The 19,425-nt window shown below is 55.2% G+C and overlaps 2 protein-coding genes across 9 annotated transcripts; both read right to left on the bottom strand.

The window, feature by feature from the left end:
- Positions 1 to 2,219: 2,219 nt before the first annotated feature.
- Positions 2,220 to 13,014, bottom strand: Niban3 (niban apoptosis regulator 3). 8 transcript variants are annotated; one of them, XM_075987078.1, is made up of 15 exons: positions 12,731 to 13,010; positions 11,316 to 11,446; positions 10,216 to 10,341; positions 9,714 to 9,828; positions 8,593 to 8,760; positions 8,375 to 8,490; positions 8,197 to 8,301; positions 7,934 to 8,096; positions 7,053 to 7,243; positions 6,798 to 6,956; positions 5,516 to 5,632; positions 5,327 to 5,434; positions 4,537 to 4,648; positions 3,464 to 3,529; positions 2,220 to 2,520 (listed from the first exon to the last, which is right to left on the bottom strand). In XM_075987078.1, exons 1-15 carry the CDS (start codon positions 12,783 to 12,785, stop codon positions 2,495 to 2,497), a joined length of 1,758 nt encoding a protein of 585 aa, XP_075843193.1. In that variant the 5' UTR covers positions 12,786 to 13,010; the 3' UTR covers positions 2,220 to 2,494. The 8 variants fall into 8 exon arrangements, 7 of the variants coding, with proteins under 7 accessions (XP_075843193.1, XP_075843192.1, XP_075843191.1 ...); XM_075987077.1 differs by having other exon boundaries at positions 5,516 to 5,599; positions 8,375 to 8,760; positions 12,731 to 13,013; XM_075987076.1 differs by having other exon boundaries at positions 2,220 to 2,572; positions 5,342 to 5,434; positions 8,375 to 8,760; positions 12,731 to 13,012.
- A 1,136-nt stretch (positions 13,015 to 14,150) lies between these two features.
- Pgls (6-phosphogluconolactonase) lies at positions 14,151 to 18,176 on the bottom strand. Its single transcript, XM_075987071.1, has 5 exons — positions 17,814 to 18,176; positions 16,266 to 16,373; positions 15,737 to 15,838; positions 15,316 to 15,456; positions 14,151 to 14,407 (listed from the first exon to the last, which is right to left on the bottom strand). Exons 1-5 carry the CDS (start codon positions 18,099 to 18,101, stop codon positions 14,273 to 14,275), a joined length of 774 nt encoding a protein of 257 aa, XP_075843186.1. The 5' UTR covers positions 18,102 to 18,176; the 3' UTR covers positions 14,151 to 14,272.
- Positions 18,177 to 19,425: the final 1,249 nt, after the last annotated feature.

Raw genomic sequence — 19,425 nt, 5'->3', positions numbered from 1 at the left:
GGACTTAGCACCCGGACTTTACCAGCTGAGCCATCCCACCAGCCCATGTCTTCTGGTTTGTGAAACAGGGTGGAACTCAGAGTATAGCCCACGCTTTCTATAAATTTACAGTGTTACTATAAAGTCTGTGCTAGCCTCCTGTGTTTTGGGGTGACCGCTACTCTGGTTCCTAGCCTCCCCCAGGAGCTGAAGACCCTGGGATCAACCAGCTGCCTCCAAACCCTGCCCCCCACCCCATGGCCTCTGTTCAAATGATTCACTTTAGAGACTTCATAGGGCAAGAAGCTGGAGCCAGAACCAAAGGCTCCTGTTGCTGAGTGGGTTCTCTGGAAACCCTTACAGTTTTTCTTTTTGTTGTTTTGTTTTGTTTTTCAAGACAGGGTTTCTCAATATAGCCTTGACCTGGACCCACTATGGAGACCAGGCTGGCCTCAAACTCAGAGATCCGCCTGCCTTTGCCTCTGAGTGCTGGGATTAAAGATGTTTGCCACCAAGGTCCGGTCCTTCCATGTTCTTGTTTTGTTTTCTGCCCTCACCCTTATGAGGAATAGTCTCATGATCATGCTAATATCATTTCTAAGTAGTAGCTCAGCCAGCAAGGCTGAGCTGCCACTCAGACCAAGGTATCCTCAGCTGCACAGATGGGTCCAGAAAGCCTCCATTTAACTAAACAAACAAAAATTTTCATCTAAAATCCCAACACGTGGGAAGCTGTGGCAGGGGAATCTCTGTGAGTTTGAGGCCAGCCTTGATTACAGCGTATCCAGACCCATTATCACAAAGAAACGTATGGTACTCCCCATATAAGGTATGTGTTTGAGTTTTCTGGAAAAAATTCTCATTCTGAGGGGGAGGCAGGGCATGCTAACTTGGTCCATGTTGGGGCATATAGGTGTCAGTTTGAGAGCAAGATTTGAAAGTTTTCATTAAAAATAAAAATAAAAAAACCCAACTCAATACCCTGTGAATTTTATGAAATCTCATACCAAGGAAGTAAAAGGACAGCAGGTCGCGTCCTCTGGGAAGGACTTGGCTCTGGTAGCTAACAGTTGCTCTCAAAGGCGGCAGCACCGCCCTGTTTCCAGAATTAGCTTCTACATGCTAGTCTGGGTCTCGGTGGGCATCTGTAGCAGTCAGAGAGACGCAAGATGAGCAAGTTATATTAAAAGTTAAATGTCCTGTGCTGAGGCTTGCGACCGACGCAACTGGACTGCTTGGGGGCGGGGGACAACACCGACTCTCTGGAACCGCCCAGAAGTGGGGGGGGCGCGACCAGGGTAACCAGGGTGTGGACTGGCCCGGAAGGCACGCAGTGGGTTGGGCTGGAGGCGGGCCTTCGCGCGCGGCTGGCCAATCAAACACGCAGCCCTGGGTATTTTAAAAAACTCAAATCAGTCATCCATGCAATTAGAAATCAAACGATGATAAAATGGGGGCCAGTGAGGTGACTTAGCGACTGAAAGTGTTTGACCCCAAGCCTGACCTGAGTTTGAGCCTGAAGACACTCTTGATGGAAAGAAAAAAAACCACTTCCAGAAGTTGTCCCCTGATACCACACACCCATGCATGTAAATACACACACACACACACACACACACACCACCACCACCACCACCACCACCACCACCACCACCACCCCAAATAAATTTAAAAAGAAGCTTTAAAAAAATGTACAGATTTGGGCTGGAGAGATGACTCAGCAGTTAAGAGCACTGTGTGTTCTTCCTAAAGGTCCTGAGTTCAGTTCCCAGCAACCACATGGCTCACAACCATCTGTAATGAGATCTGGTGCCCTCTTCTGGCCTGCAGGCATACATGCAGGCAGAGTACTGAGAATACTGTATACATAATAAATATTTCTTTATTTATTATGTATACAATATTCTGTCTGTGTGTATGTCTGCAGGCCAGAAGAGGGCACCAGATCTCATTACAGATGGTTGTAAGCCACCATGTGGTTGCTGGGAATTGAACTCAGGACCTTTGGAAGAGCAGGCAATGCTCTTAACCATTGAGCCATCTCTCCAGCCCCCTAAATAAATAAATCTTAAAAAAGATTTCTTTTAAAAAAAAAGTACAGATTTTTAGGCCGGGCGGTGGTAGCCTATGCCTTCAATCCCAGCACTAGGGAGGCAGAGGCAGGTGAGTCCAAGAAACCCCTGTCTCAAAAAAAAACTAAAAAAAAAGTACAGATTTTTAAAGTAAAAAATAATAAAAAATGAAATTAATGGGATTTTATGTGTTAAACCAACAAATTTTGGGGTATTTTTAATACAATGTCATATTATAGTAGCCCAGGCTAGCTCAGAACTTGAGTGTAAAAATTCTAGCAGGAACACACAGTCTATGGTGCTTTGTTCTGTGCAGCTCACACACTTGGGTCTTCATCCATTGTCCCCCAGGATGGGCGTGGGTGAAGACAGCTCTGGTTGTTCTTGGAAGCAATGGTGGGCAGAGTGGCTGAATTTGGCCAACAGAGTAGGTCTCTTCTGTCTCAGACCTGAGTCTTAGCTCCCTCATCTGTGGAAATGATGACCGTCACCTGGATCCCAATGTCACATGGAGGTGGGGCCTGGGGGTCCACAAATAAGAGGGCTGGAGCAGGGGAGCAGGGCTAAAGGAACTGACTAGCTGTGGGACACAACACAGCGGACGGACCAGGCAGAAGAGCCCTGCGGAAATGCCAGCTTGCTTCTCCATGGGGATTCACCCATAAGGCTGTATGTGCACCCGGCATATGTGGCAGGTGGAGGGACACTCAAGCTCCCTGACCACACAACCGTCTTTCTGCTATATTCCCTTTATGTGAATGCATGGCTGTGGAAATTAAGCAGGTCCACATCCAAGTCAGAGTATCTGAGTTAGCTGTGGCTATGTAACATATGAGCCCGTTACAGAGTACCTGAGTTAGCTGTGACTATGTAACAAGTGAGCCCATTACAGAGTACCTAAGTTAGCTGTGACTATGTAACAAGTGAGCCCATTACAGAGTACCTAAGTTAGCTGTGACTATGTAACAAGTGAGCCCATTACAGAGTACCTAAGTTAGCTGTGACTATGTAACAAGTGAGCCCATTACAGAGTACCTAAGTTAGCTGTGACTATGTAACAAGTGAGCCCATTACAGAGTATCTGAGTTAGCTGTGACTATGTAACAAATGAGCCCGCTACAGAGTACCTGTGTTAGCTGTGACTGTATAACAAATGAGCCCGGCTTTCCCCTGGCAGTGCCTTTGCGGACTATCACTATCTCCCCTCCCTGTGTTGATAGCAGAAAGTAACTGGCAAAACCCCCCACTGGGTCTAGGTGGCAGGAACACAAGCCTGCCACCATCTCTGCCCTTGTGTGTTACAACCCATGGCTTCTCTACCGTTCAACATGGTCACTTCAGATGAAGTCCATCCTGCTCCACACTACCCTTGCACACCCCTGGTCGTGGCACAGGACTTGTGAGGTACTCACGTGCTCTTTCCTGGTCCTCTGCTGGAGAACGGGTTCTGTCGCTGGCACCAAGGATTTTGTTCAACTCTAGAATTAAGGGATAACCCTGGATCCATCTGAGGAAGGCAGCTTTAGCCTTCCCATCCTCTTTCTATGCTATAAGCAATGCAGACATGGCTAATCAACAGCTGCTCTCCACTTAGCCAGGAGCCCCTCCCAACTGCTGCTCTGTGCAGACATCACAGAGCAATGGCAGGTGGAACTCTCCTCATCCAGGTCCCCATTTCTAGACTTAGTTGTTTTTTTTGTTGTTGTTTTTGTTTTTCGAGACAGAGTTTCTCTGTGCTTTTGGAGCCTGTCCTGGAACTAGCTCTTGTAGACCAGGCTGGTCTTGAACTCACAGAGATCCTCCTGGCCTCTGCCTCCCGAGTGCTGGGATTAAAGGCGTGCGCCACCACCGCCCGGCTAGACTTAGTTTACAGTCATTTAAACCTTCTACTCTTGGAAGTAGACGGCTCAGTGGTTGAAAGCTTTTCCAGGGGATCCGGGTTCAGTTCCCAGCACCCACATGGCAGCTCACACCATCTGTGACTCCAGCTCCATGGGATCTGACACCCTCACAGATAGACATGCAGGCAAAACACCACTGCACATAAAATAAATAAATCATTAAAAAATATTCCACTTTCCTAGGCATGTAGGCTCAGGCACTCAGGATGCTGAGGCAGGAGGGTTGCTTGGATGGCAGACCTACATCACTGCCTCTGCTCCATTTTCTTATTTGGCCACACATCAAGGACACAGTCTCAGTCTGTTCCCTGGTTCCCTGTGATACCATCATCTCTGGGTTCCAGCCACTTGTCTCACCTTCTGGGTCCCTCTTCCCTCTGCCATCTTTGGAGACTTTATGAGCTTCTGAGAGCTCCCGAGTGGACCCCAGACCAACCCTCTAGTACCAGGGACAACTGCCTCTCTCTCATCAGTCCCGAGAACTCCAATATCCCTGAGCATCTCACTCCGGTGCCCCTTTCAAGGAGGCCCACCCAGTCCTGTGCTAGCGTCCACAGGGGCTGAGCCACAGCCGGGAGACTCACCTCTGTCAACTCTCTGCAGAAGGAGGCCCTGGATGACGTCCCTGCAGACACCCTCAGTGGTCAGAGCCTGGGAGCCCACGGCCAAGATGTCCCCGTCTACCTCAGGCTGTTCCTAGGACCACAGACAGGAGCTTGGCTGGATGCAGGACCCACATGCCATAACGTGTGTCCCAGTGTCAGAAATGGACTACATCCCACACAGGCTTCCTACCTCCCAAGTGTCTCAGCTGGGACCTAGCCACCGTTGCTTCCTCTGAAGGGTCCTGCTAGCATCTAGTCACAGCCATCCTTTGGGTCCTCCCCACCCACACCCTTCTGCCTGCTTCTTCCCTCACCATCACCCTGGATGACTCCTCTCTGCAGGCCAGAAGAGGGCACCAGACCTCTTTACAGATGGTTGTGAGCCATCATGTGGTTGTGGGAATTGAACTCATGACCTCTGGAAAAACAGCCAGTACTCTCAAACTCTGAGCCATCTCTCCAGCCCCCTCCTCTCTGGTCCTTAACACACAAGGCCCAGTCCAACCTCAAGACCTTAGCACAGGCAGTTCTCCCTATAAACCTCGACCCATGGAGCCCACACCCGCTCTGCACCACCAGGATCAAACTCCGGGAGTGTGTGGTCAGCAAAAATTAGGGATGAACCAAGATGCAAGGGGCTTTGTCAAGGCCAGAAGTGCCCCCGTACACCCAGCCTGGGGAGCAGAGGTGGGATCTCCAACCTCCAGTGGCTTCAGGCAAGAGTGAGCACTCTGTCCCCTCCAGATGGAGAGCTCAGGTGTCCACTCACCGAGTTATAGCTCACCCCAAGCTGGCTCCACACAAAGGGCCAGAAGATTCCCAGCAGCCGGTCCCGGGTGAACCTCCACCGACTGGTCTCACTGTCCGAGGTGAGCTTCTGCAGAGAACACAACCAGCCTGTGCAGCAGCCTGCAGTACTCTAGGCCATGGCCCCCACCCACCCACTCACTCACCTCACCTTCAGCACAAGGCCCCTGACTTTCTCCAACTGCTCAGCTGCCTGGTCGCAGTCCAGAGTTGACGTCAGACACTTGTCGGCCAGCTGCAGGAAGGTGGTGACTGCAGCTGCCATGAGCTGTGAAGGAGGAGCCGGATGATCCCATACCCAGGACCTCTGCTCTGGCTCAGGTGTCTAATGCCCAACATTTCCCCAGCAGCCTGGACCAGGCGCTGTCCCCTGGGCTCTAGCCTCAGGATCTCCAGCCTCCCTGGGGCGCACTCTGGGGAGCACTCTTGTGCAGTGTGCCAGGCGCCAACGGATTAGCCACAGGCTGTTCCTCCTATGCCCATGTCCACAGCAGGGCCCTATCACTGCCTTCTGAAACATGCTGTAGCATAATTCTTTTGGACACTGTGAAGATTTGTCACTCGAGTTCGTTTAATAAAAAACTGATTGGCCTATAACTAGGCGGTATTTTGGGGGCAGAGAGAAGGCTGGGAAGAAGGGCAGAGTCTGAGGGTCGTGAGGAGACACAGAGAAAAGAAAGATGAGCATGCCATGTTGAAAGAAGGTAGCACTACAGGGCAAAGAATAGGTAAGCAATATGGATTAGTTAATTAATTAATTAATTTTGGTTTTTAAGACAGGGTTTCTCTGCAGCTTTGAAACCTGTCCTGGAACTCACTCTGTAGACCAGGCCTCGAACTCACAGAGATCCACCTGTCTCTGCCTCCTGAGTGCTGGGGTTAAAGGTGTGCACCAGCACTGCCTGGCCATGATTAATTTAAAATGTAAGAGTTAGCTAGTAACAAGCCCGAGCTATTGGTCAAGCATTTATAATTAATAAGAAGTCTCTGAGTGGTTATTAAGGACACAGGGAAACTCTGTCTACAAAAACTCGTCTTTCTTTCTGTTTTAGATAGGGCCTAGCATAACCTACACTGGTCTCAAACTCATTGTGAAGCTGGGGACGACCCCGGCATCCTGATCCTCCTGCTTCCCCCACCCAAGTGCTGGGCCAGGTGGGCACCATCACACCTCCATCTGGATCAGGGCTTCCAGCCTCCTCCGCTTGCCTTTATAGATAGAACTCCTAACAGCAGAGAGGGTTTTCTAAACCTTGGGTCCAGCTAAGCTCCTGCCTTTGCTCCCACACCTGCTGAGGTTCCCTATTGCCCACTACAGACTCGCATTCGCTCCAGGCTCTGCCTGTCTACCAGCGCGGCCCATTCCTTCCTCATAAATGCACTCTCCTTCTCCTAGGGATACCCAACATGGACTTCCCATTCTCTCTCCTCACCTGTTGTGCAAGATCTTGGGCCCCAAACACCAGGCTCTGCATCCCCAGGAAGCCAAATGGTTCTGCCAGCTGGGCCAGATGGCTTCGGTTCCTCTCTGCCTCCCGATAACAGGCTTGCATCAGCTCTGGGTCCCAAGGTATCTCCCCAAATTCATAAACCTCCGTACATATGAATACCAGTCAGATGAGAAAACATCATTGGTTTACGATACTGACAGCTCAAGGTGGGCGTGTCCCTGTCGCTCACATGCTAACCTCTCTGCGCAGCCGCGTGCCAGAAGGGTTCTTGCGCAGGTGGTGAGACAGCCGGGCCATGCCCCGGATGAGGAGAGTCCGAACGGCTTGGAGCGTGGCTTCCACAAGGCTCAGCAGTGCATGGATAATCTGGGGCAGTTGCGGGTCCACCATGCGGCACAGGCAAGCCTCCAGGGGGTCCCGGATCTCCGCTGAGGGGATATGTGGACCAGGAGTTTTCTCCACCAGGCACTCAGTAGATGCCGGAGGAGCAGGGACCTCAGCCTGGACAGCTGGGTACCCATTTTACAGCTGAGGACACTGAAACTAGGAGCAGTGAGACCTGGCCCAAAGGCACAGGCTGAGGAAGCTCAGTGTGTTTCAAAGGAGACCCCGCAAGGCCACTGCCACCTCGTGTCTCCCTACCTAGCCCACAATTTAATAGGCCGGGGTCTCCGCAGGCTCTAGGCTTCGTCTTCTCATCCACTGCTTTCTGGCTAGAATCCAGCGTCAGACTCTAATCCTCAACAGCTGCTTCCCTTTCCCAAGTCTATTCCTCAGGGCCCGTCCCACCCCTATTAGGCCCCGCCTTCCGCCAGCAAGACCCCACCCCTTCTAGCAAATTGCCATCCAACCTGCTGGCTCCACCGATTCAGCTCCTTACGACCTACCCCCACTATTACTAGCAGGCCCAACTCCTGAAGCTCCACACCCGCTCCTGCAGCCCCCGCCCCTACATTTCCTGACCCCGCCCTTCGTCCTCCTACTCCATCCCTCCCAGGCCCCGTGGCCCCGCCCTAGCTCTCCAGGATCCACTCTCACTCCCAGCCTCTCGCCCAACACCACCAACCATGCGGCCTCCCCCACCTCTCACCCGGCCCATTACCCAGCCCGCCCCCCACCTTCTAGTCTCCGAGCCCTTTGCGCTCGCTGCTGCAGGATCTGCTCGAGTTCTGCTCGCACCGTCCTCTCCAGCTTCGCTAGCAGCGCATCCTTTTCCGGCTGGAAGGCACGCAGCCCTGCAGATACCCTGGCCAGGACGGCCGCGTGCACAGCGTCGAGGAACTGCAGCGTCGAGGGCGGTGTGGGCGAGCACGTGAGACTTGAAGCCGCCCTTCCCTCCCTTTTCTCCCCCTTTGCCCCCCTCGCCACGCCCACTCCGCACCTCCGAGCATGCCCGGGCCCGGGCGCGTCCCGTATTGCGCAGGCTCCGTAGCGTCTGTGCGCGTAGAGCGGGTAACAGCTCCCGCATCAGCTCGGCGCTCAGCACCTGTAGGGGAAGCATGGGGGTGTAGTGTGCGACGGGTGGTGGAACCCCCCCGGGCCTGAGGGACACCGCTCACCTCCGCATCAGATCCCAGTGTTGCGTCGTCACCACCGGCAAAGCCCCGACGTCGTCGATAGAGCTGCACGGTGTCCAGGAAGGCGCAGGCTGCGGGCGCCCGGCTGCGCTGCAGGACTGAGGATGCCTTTAGCCGGGCACTGTGCTCCAACCCTCCCCAGGGAACCCCGCACCTACACCCATCGTCCTCTCGCGCCCCACCTGCCCCCTGAAACGCACCGGTGGCTCTCAGCCGGATGGCACCCTGCAGGCCGAGCCTCCAGGCTCGCTGCGCCCCCCTCGTGTGTGCACAGAAGCAGAGGTGGGCCCGGAACGGGTGCACGAGGAAGAGCGGGAAGTTCACTGGCTCCTCCAGCACCCTCAGCGGTTCCTCCTGGGCGAGGTCTCCTGAAAGCAAAACAGCAGCCTGAAAGAACTGGTGTGACTTCGGGGCCAACTGGGGCTTTAGAGCAAAAGCTGTCTCAAAGATTAAACACAGCAGAAGCCCTAGTGCTACATGCGCCCGGCAAGATGAACTCTATCGTTGTGGAACAGGTGAACGGGAACAGAGTAGGAGAAACTCGAAACCCAGGACCCCATCAGACGGTCTGTGCACCATGCCCCAAGCCTGCACACTGCTTCCCACTATGTCTGTCTCCTTGCACGTTTACTGACACTGGGTTTTATGGTTTTTTAAAAAATTATATTTAACCATCTGTATGTGTTTATGTGTGTGTTTGTTTATGTGTGTGTAGGTGCTTGAGGTCAGAGGCGCCAGATGCCCTGGAGCTGGAGTTCCAGGCAGTTGTGAACAGCCTGAGTGGGTGCTGGGAATCTAACTCTGATTCACTGAACCATCTTTCCAGCCCCGTTTTTATTGTATTGCTTTGTTACTTTTTAAAAAATTTTGTTTTTGTTTGTTTTCCAAGACAAGGTTTCTGTAAAACAGCCCTGGCTGTCCTGAAACATATTCTATAGAGCAGGCTGGCCCTGAACTCAGAGCTCTTCCATCCTCTGCCTCCCGAGTGCTGGGAGTAAAGGCGTGCGCCACCAGCGTTACTTTCGTTGTTCCTTAGACTCTTAGCTATTCGGGTTTTGTTCCATTGGCTTTACTGGTGTCCTCCCGGGGACAGTGGGTGGCACTTTTCCTTCACAGAGCAAGAGTTCTTGCTCAAGGATCAACAATTCATCCACCAAGGGACAACTGTAACATCTGTAGACACTGCGAGTCACACTGTGGGCAGGAAGTTGCTTCTGTTACTAGACAGAGGAGAACCAAGTCAACTTCACCAAGTGCACAGGGGGTGGGATGGCCACAGGACGCGGAGGAAGGAAAACTAAGGGAACCCAGGAATCCTTACCAGAGGAGCTTGGGCAGAGGTCATCCAAAAAGCACAGGTATTCACGTTGGGAAGTGAGCAGTGTGTACCCTGTCAGGGCTGTGGAGCCCAGGGTACGGCCCCCAGACTCATACTCCTGTGACCAAAGACATGACCAGTAGAGGCAAGTCGGCAAACTCCCAAAGCACTCCCCACCCCTCTGGGCAAAGAGCAACTCAGGATCTTAGCATGTTACTGACCAGCGCTCTGCCACTGAGCCACGCCCCCAGCCCTCACTGGGGATTCTAGGCAGGGGCTCCACCCCTTAGCCACGCCCCCATTCCCTCATTGGGAGATCCTAGGCAGAGGCTCCACCTCTGAACCACGCCCCAGCCCCTCACTGGGGGAATTCTAGGCAGGGGCTCCACCCCTGAGCCACGCCCACATTCCCTCATTGGGAGATCCTAGGCAGAGGCTCCACCCCCGAGCCACGCTGCCAGTCCCTACACTATCCTATCCTAGGTTGCGGTTCTGGTCATCTCACCTCCTTTCGGCTAAACCATTCCAGGCGTCCATCCCCACGCAGGACACAGAAGGTGGGTTGCCATTGTGGCGGGTGGCCCCACAGCAGGGTCAAGGGTCCTTGGTGCTCCCGAACCCTAGGCAGCTTCTGCAAAGGGATGCCAACTGTCGTTGGCTCTAGAGCAGGATTTAGGGTTCCCTGAACTGTGCCCAAGTTTCAGTTCCCACCAGAAGCAGGGCACTCAGCTTCTTTTTTTTAAAAAAAAAAAACAAAAAACATTTAATTGGTTAACTGGGACAAGATCTGACTCTGGTACCCTAGGAAAACCACCAACTGCCTGGTCCCAGTGACCCTCCTTCCTCAGTTCCCCCAAGTAGTCAGTCTATAGGCAGCCTGGGCTACAGAGACCCAAAGGAAAACTTGTCACATAGGTTTGGTCACACATACCCACCACCCTCCAAGGCTCTAGGCAGCAGCTGCCATCAGAACCTGTCAGCCCAGCACCAGAAGGCTGAGGCAGGAAGGTCAGGAGTTCAAGGTCAGCCTCAGCCACACTGCAAATTCAAGACTCTGTCTCAAATAAACAGAAACGGAACTGTAGCAGGTATGAGGATGCCCTGCATGGGACAGGGAGAGTCCCAAGCAGTGACCTCTGCCCACAGAGCCTCCCCACAGCAGCGAGGGAAGGGAGCGGCCGGGGACTGTGCCATGTGGCCTGCAGGGGCTCGCTCTACCTCTGTGGGTCCTGACTATGCCAGGGTAGGGGACAGAAGGAGGCCATGGGGGGACTCTCAGTGGCTACAGTTCCAGGCTGTCTGATCTCACAATCCCTGAAGTGCCAAGAGCAGGGTCAGAGGGACAAAGGGGTCCTATCAAGGAGTGTCTCCCTGGTGCCGTGTTTGCAATAGCAGGGCAGGAACATGCAGAATCAGCCCTGCCCCCTGGCTTCTTCCCAGGCTTGCCAACCTCAGGGCCTCTGCACATGTGCCCCCTGCAGGGAACACCCTTCTCCAGGCCTCCTCCGCCTGCCTTCACCTCCCCAGCTCCATGTCACCGAACTCAGAGAGGGTCACAGCCACAGCTGGTGCTTGGCAGGGAGCCCCATCCTCAGTGACACTCACTTTGGTGTGGGAAAGCTGGCATCTGGCTGGCTCCTGGGGTTCCAGTTCTCTGGAGATCTGCCTCAGCATGGCTGCCGCCAGCTGCCTGCGGTAACAGGGCAGGAAGGTCCTTAGCAGGCCGTCCACCTGACCTGTGGGGGAGAAGGGACCAACACTGTGGCCAGGGGACCAGCCTGTCATCTCAGGCCAAGCTGGCCACCCTGGCACAGGCGAGACCCTGCCTCAATGAATGAGGTGGGAGGCAGCCTAAGAGGACAACACATACACACATACACACACATACACATACACACACATACACACACATACACACATACACACACACACATACACACACACACATACACACATACACACACATACACACACATACACACATACACACACATACACACATACACACACATACACATACACACACATACACACACATACACACATACACACACACACACATACACACACACACACATACACACATACACACACATACACACATACACACACATACACACATACACACACATACACACATACACACACATACACACACACATACACATACACACACACATACACACACATACACACACATACACACACATACACACATACACACACACATACACACATACACACACATACACACACACACACACACACACACACAAAGTATCTCCATCCAAGGATATTGTGCCTCAGAGAATGAGGTCCAGAGAGGGGGATTCACTTGCCCAACAGCACACAGCAAATGCAGGTAGCAGTCAGTGCTGGGACTTTGCATGCGCTGTTCCCCTTTCCCAGTGCTATTCCCATACTCACTGCCAACAGCACACCCTCTTCCAACCTGGCCTAGCCACCTCCCCTTGGGGGACAGCCACCAAATCCTGTTCGATTGTCCAGCCCCACTCTCCAAGGACCAGCAGAGGACAGTACAGGGAGTCTCAGTGCCAGTCCATGCAGCCAGGCCTCCCAGCCATGAGGACCCCTGCCCTCAGTGGGCCCTCGAGTCCCCTAACAAATAAAACATGTCACATCTCACTTTTCATTTTCTTTTCAGACAGGGTCACAGGTAGCCACAGCTGCCCTGGAACTCACTGTTCAGTCCAGGATGGCCTCGAACTCAGAGATCTGTCTCCCGAGTGCTAGGATGACAGGCCTGTGCCACTACACTCAGCTACTCGAGCTTCACTTACATCTGGAATCTTCCAAAGCCAGGCCCATGGGACACAGAGGCAGGTGGATGTCTGAGTTTGAGGCTAAGGTCTACAGAACAACTTCCAGGCCAGCCTGGTCTACAGAGAGAAACCCTGTCAGGAAACATTCCACCCAAGGCAGGACGGTGACCACAAGACGCTTGGTGCCAGGAGCCATGCCAGTGTGGCCTCCCGCTGCAGCGGGACCCCTCTGCTCACCCCTCAGCTGCTGCTGCTGCCGCTGGTCCAGGGGGCTGGAGGGCCGCACCCCCATCCTGTCGCTGTGTGGAGCTATCCTGGGTCCCACTGCTCAGGGTGCTGAGTGCCCCAAGTTCCAGGAGGGTAGTGCCATCGGTACAACCCTCTGCCCTTCCTGTCTGCACCTGCCTCCTCCTGCCCCTGGGGACAGGCTGGACCAGGACTGAGGGTTTCTGTGGGGGGCAATGGGGACCGCCCCAAGGGAAACCAAAGCCCTGGCACAGGTGGCCAGGGTGGGGCAGCACATCTCTGCCATCCCAGCACTCAGAAAGCAGAGGCAGGGGTATCAGGAGTTTAGGTCCTGCAGGCCAGCCTGGGCTACTTGAAGTCTACAAAAGAAACAGACAGCTGACGGAACAAATGAACGGCTTGAGGCATGGGCTGTCAATGTGTGGAACACAACCCCCATCTGCCCACGAGGGAAGATGACCCCTTAAGCAATTTCATTTTCTTCCCTTTCCGGAGGCTAGAACGCGGGCACGGCAGACGGAACATTAGCAGTCGCCTTGGAGTATGGGGCAGAACCTATGCCGCAGTGTATGGGCACAGCAGAGATGTCCCCTTGAGACAGGGACGGGCAACGGTAATGTCCCGCAGGGCTGCTCACACACGTCACTTTCCTTTCAACGGTCTCAGCTTGTGCCCTTGGCTGTCAAAAGTCCCCAGCAGGGCAGCTTTCTTCCCAGCCTGCCCCACTTCCTCATTGTCACAGCAGAGGAGTCCTCAGGGACCGCAAACCAACAGAAACTTCACCTCTGTGGTTTCACGCCAAGTTAGCTCGGGGAGGTTTCAATCCCCGCCTCAGGCCTGGCTTGTGTGACCTTCCCGGGGATGCCCCTCAGAACCCCACACTCAGCTAGTCCCCGGGACTGGGAGGGCTCAGGACACATCAGGCCATGGATGTACATATCCATTTCATGCACACGGAGGCTGCTGAAGCTCCAGCCTTTATGCCCACATTTCTGCTTCTGTAAAAGGAGGTAGGGGAGAAACCGTCTAAGGGGACATCCCAAGAGTCACCTCAGACACTTCTCTCGTTGTTACGTGACCCTGCGGCATCATCAAGGGAGGCTCAAGGCTCTGATCAGGCCTACAGGGAGACTGAGGCACTGGCTGGGGTGCCAGGTGAACCCTGGCATGTTCCCTCAGCCTATCTCCCTTCTACCATAGTGGCCACACGGCTGGAACACAAGCAGCCACGAGGTACTTGTGAGCAGTCCTGCGCTTGGAACTGAAAACGACCCTTTCTTCATTCTGATGTGTGCACTGCGGGGCCAGAAGCCCAGGCTCCACATTTCTCTGAGGCCCCGTGTGCTGTCAGCCGCACCCGAGCTCACTGCCCGGCCCCACCCTCTGCCACCAAAAACCACAGGGACCAGAGTTCCAGAACGCTCCGTTTAATTCTCAGTTGGCTCGCTCCCGCGGCTCCCGGAGGCTTTTCCAGAAAGCCCGGGGCAGAGGCCGGGGGCCAGCCCCAAAGTGCCCACGCGTGTGTGCCCTGCGCTACAGCGTGGAATGCTTCTCGAAGGGCACCGACAGCAATCGTGCGGCCGCCTCGTCCAGGAACCAGCAGAGGGCGCCCGTGCGCGGCTGCACCATGGTGGCCGGCAGCGAGCTGTCTTTGTCCTCCAGGATGCGCTGTATGAGAGACCCGGGACCCACCTCAGACCCCAGCGCGGACAGAGGGGGCGGACTGGGATCTGTTTGGATGTAGGGACAGGCACCCGCGGGTTCTAAAGCTCCGTGGAACAGGTTTGTTTGCTGTTCTATTAGGAGGAGGCAGGGCTTCATGTAGCCCAGGCGGGCCTTGAACTTGCTATGTAGCATGGATGGTCCTCCTCTTGCTGCCTCCCCAGTATGTGGACAACAGGTGGTGCTGGGAACTGAACTCAGGTTGTCTGAGAACTCAAAGTCTGAACTTAAGTTTGGTGGCAACCCCATTTACCCACTAAGCCGTCTTACCCCCTTATTTTTTTCTTTTTATGTGTGGGTGCTTTTCCTGCGTGTATATGCACCATGTGAATGCAGGGTGCCCCAGAGGCCAGAAGAAGGCACCTGAACCCCTGGACTAGCGCTACAGGTGGTTGTGACCTGCCATGTTGGTGCTGTAAATCGAACCTGGGTCTTCAGGAAGGGCAGCAGGTCCTCACCACTCCACGCGCCCCCTTTCCATCTCAGGCTTTATTATTATTATTATTTTAAATGTGTTTGGTATCCATCTCTATCACCCTGCAGCTCAGGGGAGGTGTCCCTCTCTATCACCCTGTACCTTATTCCCTTGTACAGGGTCCCTCACTGAGCCTGGAGCTAGGCCAGCAGCCATCAAGTCTTAGGCATCCTGTCCCCAAAAGGGGCTAGAGACACAGATGGCCACACCAGCAGTCACTTGGGAGCAGGGCCTGTGATCTCTGCAGACTTCCCTCTCATAGTCCATCCCGTGACCACCCTTCTGACCTCCCGTGACCGCCCTTCTGACCATCTGTGACCGCCATGATCCCCCGTGTCTGCCCTGTGATCCCCCGTGTCCTCCTGTGCCCACCCCTTACCTTCAGCACAGCTGCCTTGCCTTCCCCTGTGGCCACGAAGATGATACTCTGGGCTGCATTCAGCACAGGGAGCGTCAGGGTCACCCTCTGCGGTGGTGGTTTTGGGGAGTCACTGATGGGAGCCACAATCTTCTCTTGCTCCTGGGGGAGGAAGGCCAGTGGGGACAGGTCATGCCTACCCTTGCGCTGTATCTGTGGACGGAACTTGAACCCGCCAACCCCACCCAGGCACCAAGTGTACAGTGTCGGCAGGTCTCCCTTTGGTAATCCTTTGGGTTCTTACTCTGTGACCCAGGCTGCCCTCAACCTCACTGCGAGCTTCGTGCCCCTTCCCAAGTGCTGGGATGACAGGCATTTGCCACCATGCCCAAGGGGTCTGAGGCTCAGCAGGTCAGGGCTGGGAGAGGATCCCCATGCTCACCTGTAGGAGGGGATGACCAGGGAAGAGCGAGCATGTGTGGCCGTCAGGGCCCACCCCCAGGATCAGCAGGTCAAACACGGGGACAGTGTCTCCTTGGAAGGCCTGAAGGGGAAGATGGTGGTGTGTGCAGGGCTCAGAGGTCACACAGAAGGAAGCTGGAGCCAGGTTTCCATGTCTGGGTTCCTCAGCAAGAGCATCACATTCTCTACAGAGTACGTGACCACCTGGCACTGGGCAGCTCTGGCATGGTATGGGGGCTGTGGTGTTTTTGAGTTGAGAGTCACCCTCAGGCTAGTCTGACATCTGGCCAGGCTCCTGCCTCAGTCCCCCAAGTGCTGGGTCACAGACACGCTATCACACTCACTATTCTGACCCAGACTGGAGGCTCAATTTCCCTTTCAATGACCAGGAACCTGGGGTCTGAAGATGTGAGACTCCAGCCCGAGTCTCCCTACAACTGGTCACCCCCCAGAGCCACAGCTTGTGTCCCCAAGTCTTCTACGGCTTCTCCACCTGTTCTGGGACCCACCTGCCTCAGCTTCCCGGCATAGTCCTCTGCAGCGTCCTCCACGGGCAAGGCAGGATTGACAGTGAGGACCTGGCTGTCTGGGATGGGCAGCTTTGAGAGCAGGTGTGTCTGTGGAAGAGGAAGGGACAGTCAGCGAGTGACCCAACAGCAGCGTCAGGTGCCTGGCACAGTACTGTCCAGACGGGGGCTTGTCTAAAGCTAGGAACCCTGTGTCACTCACACTGGGCTCCGCTCCACCGCCTGGCTGACTCCCCAGGCTGCCTGGGGCTCCCTATCTTAGGGACCAAGCTTGGCTGCATCGAGCATGCAGCTGGCACCTGGTGGGCCCCTGGGAAGACGGTCCTCATTGACTTCTAGGGCCTTGGAGAACTGGGCACCGCCTAGCCTGTGTCTCCATGCCCAGCTTAGTGGAGCAGGTAGAGGCTTGCAGTGAATGGCAAAATGGCAGGGTGCTGGTACCCTAGGCAGATGGGGAGAGTGGCGATGCTGTACCAGCCAGAGTTCAGGACGCTAAGGGCCCTGAATGGGGACGAGATGAGCACAGGCTCCAGGCTGAAGGCCACAGGAAGGTGTGTGAACCAGGAAGGCAAGACACCCCCATTGTGTCAGGACCACCTACGGAACCCTAACACCAAATCAACAGACTCCATCTGCCTGCTGGTGAAATCCTGTGTCTCTGGGTTGCCTTGGTCAGACAGAGGGACCTACTTAGCGATCCTTTCTTACATGGGTAGCATAGGCTGGCCTCCATCCTCCTGCCTCTAGCTCCCAGTGCTGGGAGCACAGGTGTGCACTATTGTGCTTGGTTTATATGACGTTCAGATGGAACCCAGGACCCTGTGTATTTTAGGCAATCACTCTAACAACTGAGCCTTGAGCTCAGTACCCACAGCCCACAGTCCAATGAAGTTCTTGGGCAGGCACTGCGTTCAAAGTCATGCATTTCAAAACTGAGGCCCTAAATGAGAGACCTGCATCTTCTGGTCTGTTTCCACACCTTGAAGTTAGTGTGGTGGCCCCTGCCTCTAGGTCAATGACAGTGGGCGATCCTCCCCAAGGGGGCAGTGGCAGACACCCAGGGGTGCTCAGAGCTCAGTCTTCCATGCCTCAGTTTCCCTGTGCGTGAATCAGGGCGCTCTGAACCCTATAGGGGGCCAGGTGGCCGTCAGATCCCAGGCTGCTCATGTTAGAGATGAGGAAACTGAGGCCCAACACACCCTGGACACCAGACGCAGGGTGAGTGCGCCAACAGCCACGGCCTGCAAGGCCCCATAGCCGGGACGCAGCCCTCTGGAAGATGCGGGCTGGCGGGGACCCTTCAGGCCAGGCTTGGGTGAACGTCACTGCACATTCCGCAAGACCCAGGGCGACCCGTAGCCCGCGCGTAGGCGTTGAAGCAGCTCCTGGGCATTTCCTCGGCAGGCGGAGCCGGCTAGACGTGGCCCGCGGCGGCCCCCGTAGTCCGCACTTCCTCAGCGGACGGGGCCGACTCCGCGTGGCCCGCGACGGCAGCCGTAGCCGGGCAGTGCGCGTCCCCGCAGCGCTCACCCGGTAGAGGCCGTACGTGCTCTCGGCGTGCTCAAAGGGCACGAGGCGCTCGTCGCAGAAGCCGAGCGTCCAGCGCGCGAAGCTGTCGGGCCCGGTGGGAGAGACGGCGGCGGGCAGGTCCCGGGCCAGCATGGAGACCAGGCTGCCGCCCGACAGGCCGAGCGCGAAGCGGCCACGGTTCCCTTCCAGGCAGCTCGCGGCCCGCTGCGCTACCAGCTGCGCCAGCGACGCGCCCAACTCCTGCGGGCTGGAGAAGACCGAGATGAGACCAGGCGCGGACTCGGCCATGGCTGCAGCGGGGAAGCCGCCAGTGCGCCTGCGCGATGGCCGAACTACCCTGGGTCCCAGAGCTTTGAGCCGGGGCGCTGGGCGCATGCGCAGATGACGCCTCGCCCGGGCCGGGCCGGCTGTTCCTGGAACCCCAGTGCACTCCGGGCTCTGGGGTGGTGGGCGGGGCACGCCTTGGTGGCAACGATTGTCCTTCCCCGGTCGGAGTGCGCGGTGACTGGCGTGCAGCTGCACTGAGTGGGCCAACTTCTGCATCACAGAGTCGCACCTGCACAGGTGACCAGGGCAGGAGGCTGGCTGTGAGTGAGTTCGACGCCAGGTTGGGCTAATGAGTGGGATTCTATTCCACACACCCAGACGTCGGCGCGCCTGCCCGGCCCTCCCTACTTTCCGGTCCTGGCCAGACTCGCCTTTCTGGTTAAGCGAGCAGGTGCTGCGGTTTGTGGCCCTCAGCCCACAGCTGCCCGCCGAAGAGAGAACTCCGCAGGACAGTTGAACATCCTGTTGCTTTTGGATGTGAAACTGCCCCCACTCGTGCGCGTGAACAGGTGTCTCCCAGCTGCTCGTTCTATTTTGGGAAAATACGGAAACCTTTGAGACTGTTAAGATCATTGACCCAAGTAGATCAGCCAGGGTGTGAATCTTGGAGGTGACCCCAGCTGCTTCTACCAGGAAGACCCACATAACCCTTCTCTATTTCCCCCTCTATTTTTACTTACTTTTTATGTGTACACGGGTGTACTGTAGCACGTGCTTGCAGAGCCCAGGAAAGGGCATGGGATACCCCAGACTGAGTTTGACCTGTGGACCTCAGTGTGCGTGGTGGGAAGCCGATCAGTGCTCTTAAGCACTGAGCCTAGCAACCAGAGGAGTGCATGGTGCTGTGTGAGCCTGACACTGCTGAACTCGGGAAACCTCATTCCAGGGGCCCATGCATGCTGAGCCCAGGCTGGACCACTTGGGTGTACCCCATACTCAAACCTACCGCTCTCTGAGTGCCAGTGTGAGGATATAAGTGGCAGGTTACACTCCATGAAACATTGCAAGTAAATGTTTTTCGTTTTGGTTTGGTTTCCAAAGACAAGATTTCCCAGTGTGGACCTGGCTGTCCTAGAACTTGGTATATAGACCAGGCTGGCCAAAAAATGGCAGAGATACACCTGCCTCTGCCTCCTGAGTACTGGGACTAAAGGCATGAATTCCACTCCTGGTGTGTAAGTACATTTTAAAAATATTTAGGCCGGGCAGTGGTGGCGCACGCCTTTAATCCCAGCACTCGGGAGGCAGAGGCAGGCGGATCTCTGTGAGTTCGAGACCAGCCTGG

This window comes from Microtus pennsylvanicus, chromosome 9 (assembly GCF_037038515.1).
Source record: "Microtus pennsylvanicus isolate mMicPen1 chromosome 9, mMicPen1.hap1, whole genome shotgun sequence".
NCBI lineage: Eukaryota > Metazoa > Chordata > Mammalia > Rodentia > Cricetidae > Microtus > Microtus pennsylvanicus.
This window is presented reverse-complemented; position numbering and strand designations above follow the sequence as displayed.